This window comes from Cheilinus undulatus, linkage group 1 (genome assembly GCF_018320785.1).
Source record: "Cheilinus undulatus linkage group 1, ASM1832078v1, whole genome shotgun sequence".
NCBI lineage: Eukaryota > Metazoa > Chordata > Actinopteri > Labriformes > Labridae > Cheilinus > Cheilinus undulatus.
This window is the reverse complement of record NC_054865.1, coordinates 12,813,010-12,824,019: the sequence shown is the minus strand read 5'-3', so window position 1 is coordinate 12,824,019 and position 11,010 is coordinate 12,813,010. Positions and strand designations below refer to the sequence as shown.

Sequence of the window (11,010 nt, the reverse complement as noted above, 5' to 3'; positions counted from 1 at the left end):
CTTTATGTTGCTATAGGCGTCACTTTTTCAGCAAATGTTAAGATAAATTAATGCAAAGTGACTGAAAGTTGATTAAATAAGGATTTTAATCAGAACACATTGACACAGATGAGATTTAGCGCATGGAGCGCATCTTTGCACAAAAATCGAAGATGATCTTGAAGCAGCCTGTGGAACAGTAGATGACACGTATTAAAACTGAACATTGTTCTCACTGTTACAGATTAGAAATTGTTTTATTGCGGTGGAGATTAAACTTGCCTGTCACGGCTTTTTTCTCTTATCTGTCCATAAACTATAAAACTTATAACGCATGGAGATGATAATAGCCTAATAATCAAATAAAAACTCCTGCAGGGCTTCAACTCTGCGTCCACATCTGTGAAATTCAGATTCTCTTTGCTTAGATTAAGTTATCTTGCGCACACACACCCACACGCAACCACACACACCCCTTTTCTCTGCACTTAACTTCATTCATGACAAACACTGAGACTCACGGAGAGGGGGGGCGATTACGTCATGAGCAGCAGCCAATGAAGCTGTGCAGCGCTCTATAAAGCAAGAGCCCATTCTCGGGTTTTGGGACATCAAGAAAGTTAACTCGGACGTAAGTCAACTAGACTACAACATAACTTTTCCTAGAGGATCCTCCTGGAGCAGAGAAGTGTTTGACTTTTGATTTCACTGTAAGGTAAGCTACTAATGATAACTGATGATTTCTAACTGCAGCTAGTGTCAGTGTTATGAACATGATGAGACTCTGCAAGCATAGCTGCTTTATAAGTGTGATTTCTGTCTTTGCAGCTGCATTTATCCATGCATAACCTCTAAAATCATTGTGTTTTATTCATAAGCTTTCTGTAAGTCAAAGCGTAGTGGGCATAAAGCTCACAAAGCCTGCTGCTTTGCAAGCAAACTGCTTGTACAAGGAGTTTTTGTGCAAGATGTGAACTTATGAAATCAAATATAAACCATGAGCATGCTGTGGGACAGTTTTCTGTTATTTATAACTTTGTAGTGCATGTAGTCAACATGTTGCACAACACTTCTCTTCCTCCCTGCCCTCACTTTTCTAATGCCCCTCCTATTTAATTTCCAGGTTGTGCAGCAGCCAGTGAAAGAAGTAGTTGACATCATGGCGCTAATGATTCTGCCATTCATTGGATCGGTGTCTGTATCTGAGAGTTTGGTGGCCATGACAACCGTGTGTCTGGTCTACCTGATCCTCAGGTTTTTCAGAACTGAGATTCCTGAAGGGCTCCAACGCCTGCCTGGACCAAAACCTTTCCCTATCATTGGGAACGTGTTGGAGATGGGTAGCAAGCCTTACCTGAGTCTCAGCGAGATGAGCAAGCGCTACGGTGACGTCTTTCAGATCCAGATAGGCATGCGTCCCGTGGTCGTGCTGAGTGGTGCGGAAACGACTCGACAGGCTCTCGTCAAGCAAGGGGAAGAGTTCGCAGGCCGGCCTGATCTGTACAGCTTCCAGTTCATCAATGATGGTAAGAGTCTGGCCTTCAGCACAGACCAGGCTGGAGTGTGGCGTGCCCGTAGGAAGCTGGCCTACAGTGCTCTGCGCTCCTTCGCCACCCTGGAGGGCACCACCCCTGAGCATTCCTGCATGCTGGAGGAACATGTCTGCAAAGAGGGAGAGTACCTGGTCAAACAGCTCAACACAGTCATGAAAGCTGACGGGAGCTTCGATCCTTTCAGACACATTGTGGTCTCTGTTGCGAATGTGATCTGTGGGATGTGCTTCGGCCGGCGTTATGACCACGATGACCAGGAGCTGCTCAGCTTTGTTAACCTCAGTGACGAGTTTGGCCAGGTGGTGGGAAGTGGCAATCTTGCAGACTTCATCCCTCTCCTTAGATTTCTGCCAAGTGCAACAATGAAGAAGTTTCTGGACATCAATGATCGCTTCAATATGTTTGTGCAAAAGATCGTCACCGATCACTACACCACTTTTGACAAGGTACAATCACTTATTCTGTCCATTCTTTCCTCATAAAACTAGTGAGAATACTCCCCCAGTCTCTCATTTAAGTCACTGTGAGGAGGAATTCACAGATAGATTGTCCAATCATCTTGCAGGACAACATCCGGGACATCACAGACTTGCTCATCGATCACTGTGAGGACAGGAAGCTCGACGAGAACTCCAACGTCCAGATGTCCGATGAGAAGATTGTAGGAATTGTCAATGATCTGTTTGGAGCTGGTAGGTGCAACTTCTCTTCAGTAACCCATTTCATTGTGAAGATAAGATAAGACATCCCTTTATTAGTCCCACAAGGGGAAATTAGAAAAAATATGAACTTTCTGTGAATTAGAAAAAGACATGTCCTTACAGCTGCTTTGTTTCTCTTCTAGGTTTTGACACCATCTCTACTGCGCTGTCATGGTCTGTGATGTACTTAGTGGCATATCCAGAGGTACAGGAGAGGCTCTACCAAGAAATCAGTAAGTATTTTCCCGGGTAGACAGTTAAATCCTGATAAATGAACAGCTTCATTATGTTGTAGATTTAAACTTATGGAACATTTTGCTGCTCTGAAAGATGAGTTGATTGCAACTCTTTTTCCTCATTCTGAACTGATTTCCTTTTGCATTTCCAGAGGATGAAGTGGGTCTTGATCGCACTCCTCTTCTCGCTGATAAACCAAGGCTACCGTACTTGGAGGCCTTCATCCTGGAGCTCTTACGCCACTCTTCATTCCTCCCATTCACCATCCCTCACTGGTGAGTTTTATCTCTGTTTAGATGGAAGAAATAACCTCACACGCACATTAGAAATAGATGCAAATCAGGGGGGCTGGACAGCCAGGTGGTTACATCCTGTGTCCTGTATACAGAGGCTTTAGTCCACAACACAGGAAGCCCAGGATCAATTTTGATTCTCAGCACTCTACTACATGTCATTTCACATTTTCTCTTCCCTGTTTCTGGCTTTTTCTACTTTCCTCTTCTAAAAGGATGCAGAAACAGATCTAGATCTAAATAAAGACTAACCCTTTGTTCTTCTTTTTCAGCACGACAAAAGACACATCTCTGAATGGCTACTTCATTCCCAAAGACACCTGCGTCTTCATCAACCAGTGGCAGGTCAACCACGATGCGTAAGTTCTACTGCTTGCCTTTTCTTAATGATAATGTCTTGCAGTACTTGAGATTGAAACAACACAGTAGTCCAGGAAGGCAGCAGCATTGACCTGGCTGAATGATGAGATTAAATTAAACCTGGAACTTCCTTCTTATTGACACAGTTATATACTTATCTTATCTCTTCCTTCTCTGCACTTTTCAGTGAGATGTGGAAAGATCCGACTGCCTTCGACCCTGAACGCTTCCTCATCTCTGATGGCACTGAAATCAACAAGCTTGAGGGGGAGAAGGTGATGGCTTTCGGCATGGGAAAACGGCGCTGCATTGGCGAGGTCATTGCACGGCATGAAGTCTTCCTCTTCTTGGCGATCCTCATCCAAAGGCTTCAGTTCTTCACCCTGCCTGGACAGCCTCTGGACATGACCCCAGAGTACGGTCTCACAATGAAGCACAAGCGCTGCCACCTGAGAGCAATGATGAGGTCAAGGGACGAGTAATGAAGCTAATCTTGATGTTTATTGTTGACTCAGTTTGTATTACAGGTTGACGCTTACACTTTGTGAGTAACAGTCATGTAAGGAGTCAGTGAAAGAAGCATCTTTTTCTGAGATTAAGGCACTGGATGCCACATTTAAGCTACAGAGCTTACGGCATTAAAGCAAGTGAGTGAATTTTGCTTGCAGCTGCTGCAAATTGTCAGGGATGTCCTGACTTGTATGAACACATCTCTGTCATGTTTTTGGTTCTCACTGAGATGTTTCTGCACATGATCTGTGCTTCTAAATGAAGTAAGGAAGGAGTTGTATGATACTCAGTGACTAAGTTGTTCAATTTTGGGACAAACAGTGTGTCTAAGTGCATGGGCATTACCATTTAGACCCAATAATTCTTCTGTGACACTCTGGAAAGAACAAATATTACCTTTTGATACCATTTACTTGTATAAGCTAATTCATTTTATTCCATTATTATGTGGATGTAAGACACTGAAGCTATATTTGTATCCCAAAATGTGATTTTGTATGTATATCAAGTTCTTTGTATTTTTTAAGTCAATTCTGGTTGCATAGCGTTTGTATATTTGAGGTGAAATAGTTTTGCTTTGCATCTATATGAAATATCAGGACACCAAATGAGCTCTAGTGATTTTTACAAATAAGTTTGAAGGCTATGTAATGTATTTCTGTCTATGATGTGTCAATGATTGTATAAAATGTCAAGGCATGAGATTTGAGTCTTTTCAAGCAACAACACAAATAAAGGATTAAAATTACATTGGTTGTGATGTAGTTTTTTGTATTTGCTCTATCTGAAAGATATCTAAGTCCCTTCACACAATAATGACAGCACAAAAACATGAACACTGTGAAAAATACGTTTAAAGAGGTGAATTTATGAAAAAAAAAATGTCAGAAAAGACGAGAACTTACAGGGAATTCAGGAAGAGGCAAAGCCACAACAAACCAACGTGGGATAACGGACGTGACGTCAGAGCAAACCCGGAAAAAAGCACAAACAACAACTGGAGCTTTGCCTTTCCTTGACATCTCGCTGCAGATTTCACGAGCAGGTAAATTTATTACCTTATCGACTGCCTAAACTCAGGTTGGACTATTAAAATATAACATAACTTAGCAACTTTATAGCGGCTCTCTTTAGTAAAGGCATACACAGACGACGAAGAGAGCTAACGTTAGCTTTAGAGAAAGAGTCACAGCTCACTGCTTCTGTGGCTAATGCTAATAAATAACTTATCCGAACACAGGCCTCTTATATGTTTACATAATGTTTGTCATTAATTTTGAACCCCATAACGTAGTCTCACCTCACTCTGTTTAACGGAGCTTATGAAAAACCTGGCATTTTAAGCAATGTCGGTGTTTAGTCGTAAAGAGTGACCGTGTTAAGAGGCGACTTCCAGTCTAATGCGTCCGTGGTTGTCGTAGTAAGAGCAGATGTTGAAAACGTAAAGTGTCCTAACGAGTGCTTAATTTCAAAGTACGCAGTACAGTTTTTAAATTACATATTAGTTGTGTCTCCAGTCATCAAATCAAAAAAGCCCCCGAAGATTCATTGTAACTCTGACAATAGTAGACACATTCGACTTAGAGTCGCCAGTTAAAACGACTACTATTCAAACCGTAACACCATCTAAGGTTATCCTCGCTATGAAGTGGTAGTATACATCAAGAGCCCTCGAGTTAATAAATCACAGAGCTTCCTGAAAAAACAACGGAGTTATTCCGTGTTGATTTAGGAATAAATTTTAATGTCATTGCAGAGAAAAAAGTGCAAACTAACATAATAAAGCAAAAGTACGGCTACTCTGGTCAAAATGTACTTAATTAGACGTAAAAATACTGGTCCAAATCCACTCATGTATAAGTAAAAACGTGTTCATTTAAAGTTTTCTTAAAGCAGAGAACTGAGTTACTCCATTAACAACATGAGAATATGGATCTACAACCATATTGTTCAGATAAAGACACAGCTTTAAAATAACGTGAATTGCAATAGTTGTTTTGGGAAGCGGTAGGAATCATTCTCTAGCTCTGTGCTACTGACCAACATGTGTAGTCAAAGCCAAACAAATGGCCAGTTTCATACAATTGACAGAAAGGTAGAAACTTCTTGTTTTGCCTTAAAAGTTTTTTTCCCAGCTGAGTTCTTGATGCTGTTTATCCATTGTAATTTAGAAATAACTTGTAATGCCATTGCAGAGGTGGTAAAGTACAAGACTAGTGTACTCAAGTGAAAGTATGGTTACTCTTGTTAAAGTTTTTGTTAATAAAAACTAAATGTATCTATAAATCAACTCCTGTAAAGGTGAGAAGTATTTAATTTAAAGTTGACTCAAAACAGAGTGCTGAATAAATTGTGATTTTTCACACCACACTAGGATAATATTTTTGTAAGTGTTTGATAACTCAGACAGTACATATAAACAAAAAAGGTAATGGTTAATGCATATCACTTACACAGTTAAACATGACCTTTGCAAAACTGGGACTAATGCATGTTAGGGTTGGGCAATTAATCTCAAATTAAATTAAATCACAATATGGCCTGCTGCAAATACACATCGCAGAAGATGCAATATTTCTTTAACTTGAAATGTGTCAAAATACCCGTTCAATAAATCTTTTTTTTTTTTTTTTTTTTGCAGTGGAAAATTTTATGCACATTATGCAAACATTCAAGTGTCAGTTTGTTTATAATGGTTTACAAAAATCCTCCTTTTTGTGTTTTATATATCTTTTTCTTAATCAAAATGAGTGACATAAAAATGATAATGCCCTTAAACAACGCAAACGACATCACATTTGCAATACAAGCAAAAAATAGTTGGCTCATTCTGTCTAAAACTGATGAAGCCTAGCGTTACTTCACGAAAGTCCTACCCCAGTTGCTATCAGCTGGTAGCCAGTTACACCTCCTCCACGCCAGCCGCCTCCTTTATAGCTTAAAGTTTGTTGCACCCCCATATTCAGATTTATGCTACTGTAGATTAATTGCTTCTGAAATAATTTCATTGTTTTCTATACACATGGTCTTATCTATAGAATTATTTATTGCTTGAATTTGTGGAAAAATACATAAGATTAACTTAACTTAACTAATCGAATATTAAATTGCAGTTGCAATATTGGGGAACAAAGTCGCACTTAGATTATTTTTGCAAATCATTCAGCCCTAATGTATATACTCCTACATGTTTATCTCTCATGCCGCTCAAAATTATTTTCACATAAACCACATTTGCGTACCACATGCAGGAAGTCACTTCCTCAGTAAACTATTTCACTTGTGGTGCAAAGTTTAGAAATGTGGAAAAACTGCAGCAATCCACCAGAAACATGAACAAAGGAATCCCAGCAATGATTACTGTACAACGTGCATCATCTAAACAACTCTAAACACAATTCAAAACATCTAAAAACACATATAAACACTCTGAGGGCATCACTGGAAAATTATGCAGATTTGAAATGGAAGTAGGGGGAGCTTACATCAGTTGACTCGCTTACAGTGTTGGATAAACACTGAATGGATCAACACTATCAATCAACTCCAACAGTTGAAGACCCTTAACTCAGGGTGGAGTTAAAATTACACTTTGGGGGTTATTACAGTTTGGGAGTACAAATAAACACAAAAGTTACACAATTGTAATTAGTTACTTTCCACTTTTGCCTTGGCCAGTTTGTTGTCTTTACACTCATCACATCTGGTAAATTTAGTGTAAGGCATTAATTAAAGCAATTCCTCAAAGTAGTAACGTTTATGTGCTCTTATTTTAACTACATAGACTTGGATGTTGCCTAGCATTTAGAAATGTAGAAGACAACCTCCAAGATCCTGTAGTGTTTACAGCCTCAGTTTACTCAGCAGCCAGCTGAAACATACACAAAGCAATTGTAACTTCTGTCATAAGTTATTTTTTCTTTTGTTTATATTCCACAGGATCACAGCAGACACAATGGCCACAGACTGGCTGGGCAGTGTTGTGTCTATCGACTGTGGGCTGACTTTGGGAGTTTATCAGGGCGAAGTGTCAGCAGTTGATCATGCAAGCCAGACCATCTCACTGAGACAGCCGTATCATAATGGAGTCAGATGTCCTGTTCCTGAGGTTACTTTCAGGTAAGAAGGAAGGATACTGATACATGTTCCCATCTCAGGTTTGATCAGTTCTCTTTCAGCAATGTTGAAAACAATATAATCAGTATAAAGTTTGTGTCGTCGTCCCACATCAGTTCCCAGACAACACTCAGATGTTTGCATGCACCTCGATCATATTACTTTTACCACCACTGTAGTGCTGGGTGATTCATTGGGTTTCACTTTTAAGCGTGATATTGTCTTCCCTCAATTATGAAAAGAGCTTAAGCATGGTTAAACAATTATTGTGCTGCATTCTGTGCTTTGCTTGTTTTCTCGACAGGTTTTGTCATGTTGTAATGTTTCTGTATTGTCTGATTTATTATGGCCATGAGAGTACTTTTTTGTTTATTTATTATTATTTCTGATAGCAATTTTTAATTACAGAAGACAAAAACCAACCCAGATTTGGGAACCTTGGATTTCTGTTTTGGCTGCCATGGTTTGAAGTGGTTGTCCAAAATGTTTGATTTATACAAGTATGGCATTTAAGTTTAAACTATGGAACAATGACAATTCTGTACTAGTGATTTATTATTCCTTTAAATGTCAGAGCCTTTTTCAGAAGATAAACAGAGACTTGTTGAATTAAAAAAAAAGCTAATGTTTTTTCCAGCAGTTGTTCACATCACTGTGTGAGCTTAGTCACTTGTGTGTTTTTCTTCCAGTGCCATGGACATCAAGGAGTTAAAGTTCCTAGATATCCAGAATACAGCCAACAGGCTGGGCTCTGTCCAGGGAGCTGCAGCAGAAGCCAGCTTCTTAACTCCGGGACGCCCCGATCAGACAAACAGAGCCACTCAGCCTTATGTCACAAGCAGCAGCTCTCAGTTCGGTACTGCTCCCATCACCATCCTACGCAGAGGTAGGCGGATGTGTGACCTGCTGTTTAATCAGCCTTTCAGTTGGTTCCCCTTTGATTTATTGCTTATGATGCCCATATTACAGTCAACAAATCATAAAAACACTAAGAATCCCACTATATCTGTGCAAAAGAGACCCTTCTGGATCATATTCAAATGTGTTTCTAGCAGGCTTATGAAATGTGTCAAATCCCAACCTTTTAAAAAAAGTAAGGGAAACTGAAGTCTTTTGTCTGTGTCAAGTAGCTTCATGGTTTGAAGGAAGAAATATACAGACAAAATAGAAATGTCTCATTGATGGCAGCAGGGACAGGAGTCTGTTGTCTTGAAGACTCAAATGCTGCCACTCAGACTACTCACTATTGTGCTAGTTAAGAAATGTTATTTTTTTCTATTTTTATTCTTGAAGCTTTGGTGCTTTTTGATTCTATAATCCATTGAAACAATGGAGACTTTATCCTTCTTAAACTAGTGTTAACAAAAATACTGAAAACTTTGACAACCTTCGTGCAAGTTGAGTATGATGGAGAAAGTTAAAGACTAAACAACTAGATTATTTTACAAAATATCTCAGACACCATGATGCCAGATTTCATGTGTTCGGAAAGCCCAGTTTATTTAAAACTTTTGCTTATTCATTGTGAAGCTGCATGTCTTCGTTCACATCACATCATTGTTGTTACACAGAGCAATGAGAGTCATGTTCTTCATGACAGGAATTTACCACAGCCATGGCCACATAGTACGCCTCTGTTGAAGTACACAGAAATGATATTGTTTATTGCCTGAGGGAAATGTGACACATTAAAATATTGTCACATATTACCTGACTCATGCTTTTAAAAATCCCCTAAAAGCTGTCATTCAGGATCAGCTGAAAGTGCGAAGTCACTCAACATTACTGGTTTTTTAAATGTAAATTGTGGGATATTTTCAAGCTTACAAAGGAAGTCAATTTTCTCTCCAGATCAAATTACTTTTAACATGCCAGATGGCTGTGTTATTTCTCATACTGCACGTTTATTGATGAGTCATGTCACCTGAAAGCAGCTAAGCAAGTGACAATGTAAGAACTGTAATTCGTCTTTGATTTTGCTATTGTCTTTGTATGTATTAGAAAGACCACAACCCATTGATCCATTAGCCACCAGTTCATTAGTCATTACTTAATGATTTACTCAACAGAACTGTGGTTCTCAGTCTTTAAATAAATCATTTCTATTAATGAATAAATTAGGTGACAGCTATTTCATATAATTCATTTTTTGTAGATTTTAGCAGAAGTTTCTCCAAACAGAATGAATAGCATCTTTCTTGAGGATCATTTACAGCTAGTATCAGGATGTGTTTGTGAAACTTTTCAATATATAAATACTTTCCATACTCTTGCAATGTGTTGTAAAATGAAACGATGTCCTTTATTGTAATGGTTGATAGTACTGAAAGGCACCATTGTCAACTTAATGGTGCAATTTAGAAAATGAACAGGAGTTCCCCCCTCAGTTTTTGATTTTTGTAAACAAGAAATCACCAAGAATATTGTGCCAAATACTTCTGATTTTTGCTGGGGCATCAGTATCATTTGACTCCTTAGGATTGTATGTAAATTTCAGATTCTAGTATCATGACAACCCTGATCAGGTTGTAAATTTGGGTTCAAATAAAAAAAGATAGTTATGATTTGATTATGAAATCAAAGTAAATTGATATGGTATAATCAAACCATGAACATACCTCAGCTTTCTCTGATATTGGCAGCTTCAGGTCATTGTTTTGCTGGTAATAAATCTTCTCCCAAGCCATAGCTCTCTTGCAGACTGAACAATATTTTCCTCTAGACTTTTTGCATATTTTGCAGCATTCATTTTACCCTGTACCTTTACAAGTCTTCCAGGGCTGGCTGTTTAGAAGCATCCCTAAAGCATGATGCTGCCACCACCGTGGGGATGATGTGTTTGTGGTGATGTGCAGTGTTTGGTGCCTGCTAAATATAGCCTCTTGTCTGATGGGCAGAAAGCATCATTTTGGTCTCATCAGACCAAAGAACTTTCTTCCATTTGACCATGGAGTCTCCCACATGCCTTTTGGTGAACTCCAGTCAAGTTTTAATATGGCTTTTCTTCAACAGTGGCTTTCTCTTTGCCACTCTCCCATCTAGCTCTCACTGGTGAGGAGCCCAGGCAACAGTTGTTGTGTGTAGAGTCTCTCCCATCTCAGCTGCTGAAGCTTGTAACTCCTTCAGAGTAGTCATAGGTGTCTTGGTGGCTTCTCTCACTAGTCTCCTTGTACGTTCACTCAATTTGTGAGGACAGCCTAATGAGAGTTACATATATGTCATTTTCCTTCCATTTCTTGATGATGGATTTGACTGAACTCT

The 11,010-nt window shown here is 39.2% G+C and overlaps 2 protein-coding genes across 7 annotated transcripts in view; both read left to right on the top strand.

Annotated features, from left to right (window-relative positions):
* The first annotated feature begins 576 nt into the window (after positions 1-576).
* LOC121527260 (cytochrome P450 1A1) lies at positions 577-4,381 on the top strand. Of its 2 annotated transcripts, none has more exons than XM_041814266.1 (7): positions 577-694; positions 1,103-1,978; positions 2,098-2,224; positions 2,377-2,466; positions 2,622-2,745; positions 3,036-3,122; positions 3,311-4,381. In XM_041814266.1, exons 2-7 carry the CDS (start codon positions 1,139-1,141, stop codon positions 3,603-3,605), a joined length of 1,563 nt encoding a protein of 520 aa, XP_041670200.1. In that variant the 5' UTR covers positions 577-694; positions 1,103-1,138; the 3' UTR covers positions 3,606-4,381. The 2 variants fall into 2 exon arrangements, with proteins under 2 accessions (XP_041670200.1, XP_041670114.1); XM_041814180.1 differs by having other exon boundaries at positions 598-689.
* Positions 4,382-4,612: 231 nt separating this feature from the next.
* Positions 4,613-11,010, top strand: part of LOC121527678 (enhancer of mRNA-decapping protein 3-like) — a 43,988-nt gene continuing 37,590 nt past the window's right edge. For all 5 annotated transcript variants that reach the window (XR_005993444.1, XR_005993442.1, XR_005993435.1 and 2 more), the window contains exons 1-3: positions 4,613-4,678; positions 7,573-7,752; positions 8,439-8,635. Coding sequence is in view for 2 of the 5 variants with exons in the window: in XM_041814885.1 (XP_041670819.1) it covers positions 7,589-7,752; positions 8,439-8,635 (361 nt within the window). In the remaining 3 variants the exon portion in view is untranslated. The remainder of the gene's footprint in view (positions 4,679-7,572; positions 7,753-8,438; positions 8,636-11,010) is intronic.

Coding starts and splice junctions, on each gene's coding strand:
- LOC121527260 (XM_041814266.1), top strand. CDS start 1,139: ATGGCGCTAATGATTCTGCCATTCATTGGATCGGTGTCTGTATCTGAG. Junction 2,225..2,376: donor CAATGATCTGTTTGGAGCTG/GTAGGTGCAACT, acceptor TTTCTCTTCTAG/GTTTTGACACCATCTCTACT. Junction 2,467..2,621: donor GAGGCTCTACCAAGAAATCA/GTAAGTATTTTC, acceptor TTGCATTTCCAG/AGGATGAAGTGGGTCTTGAT.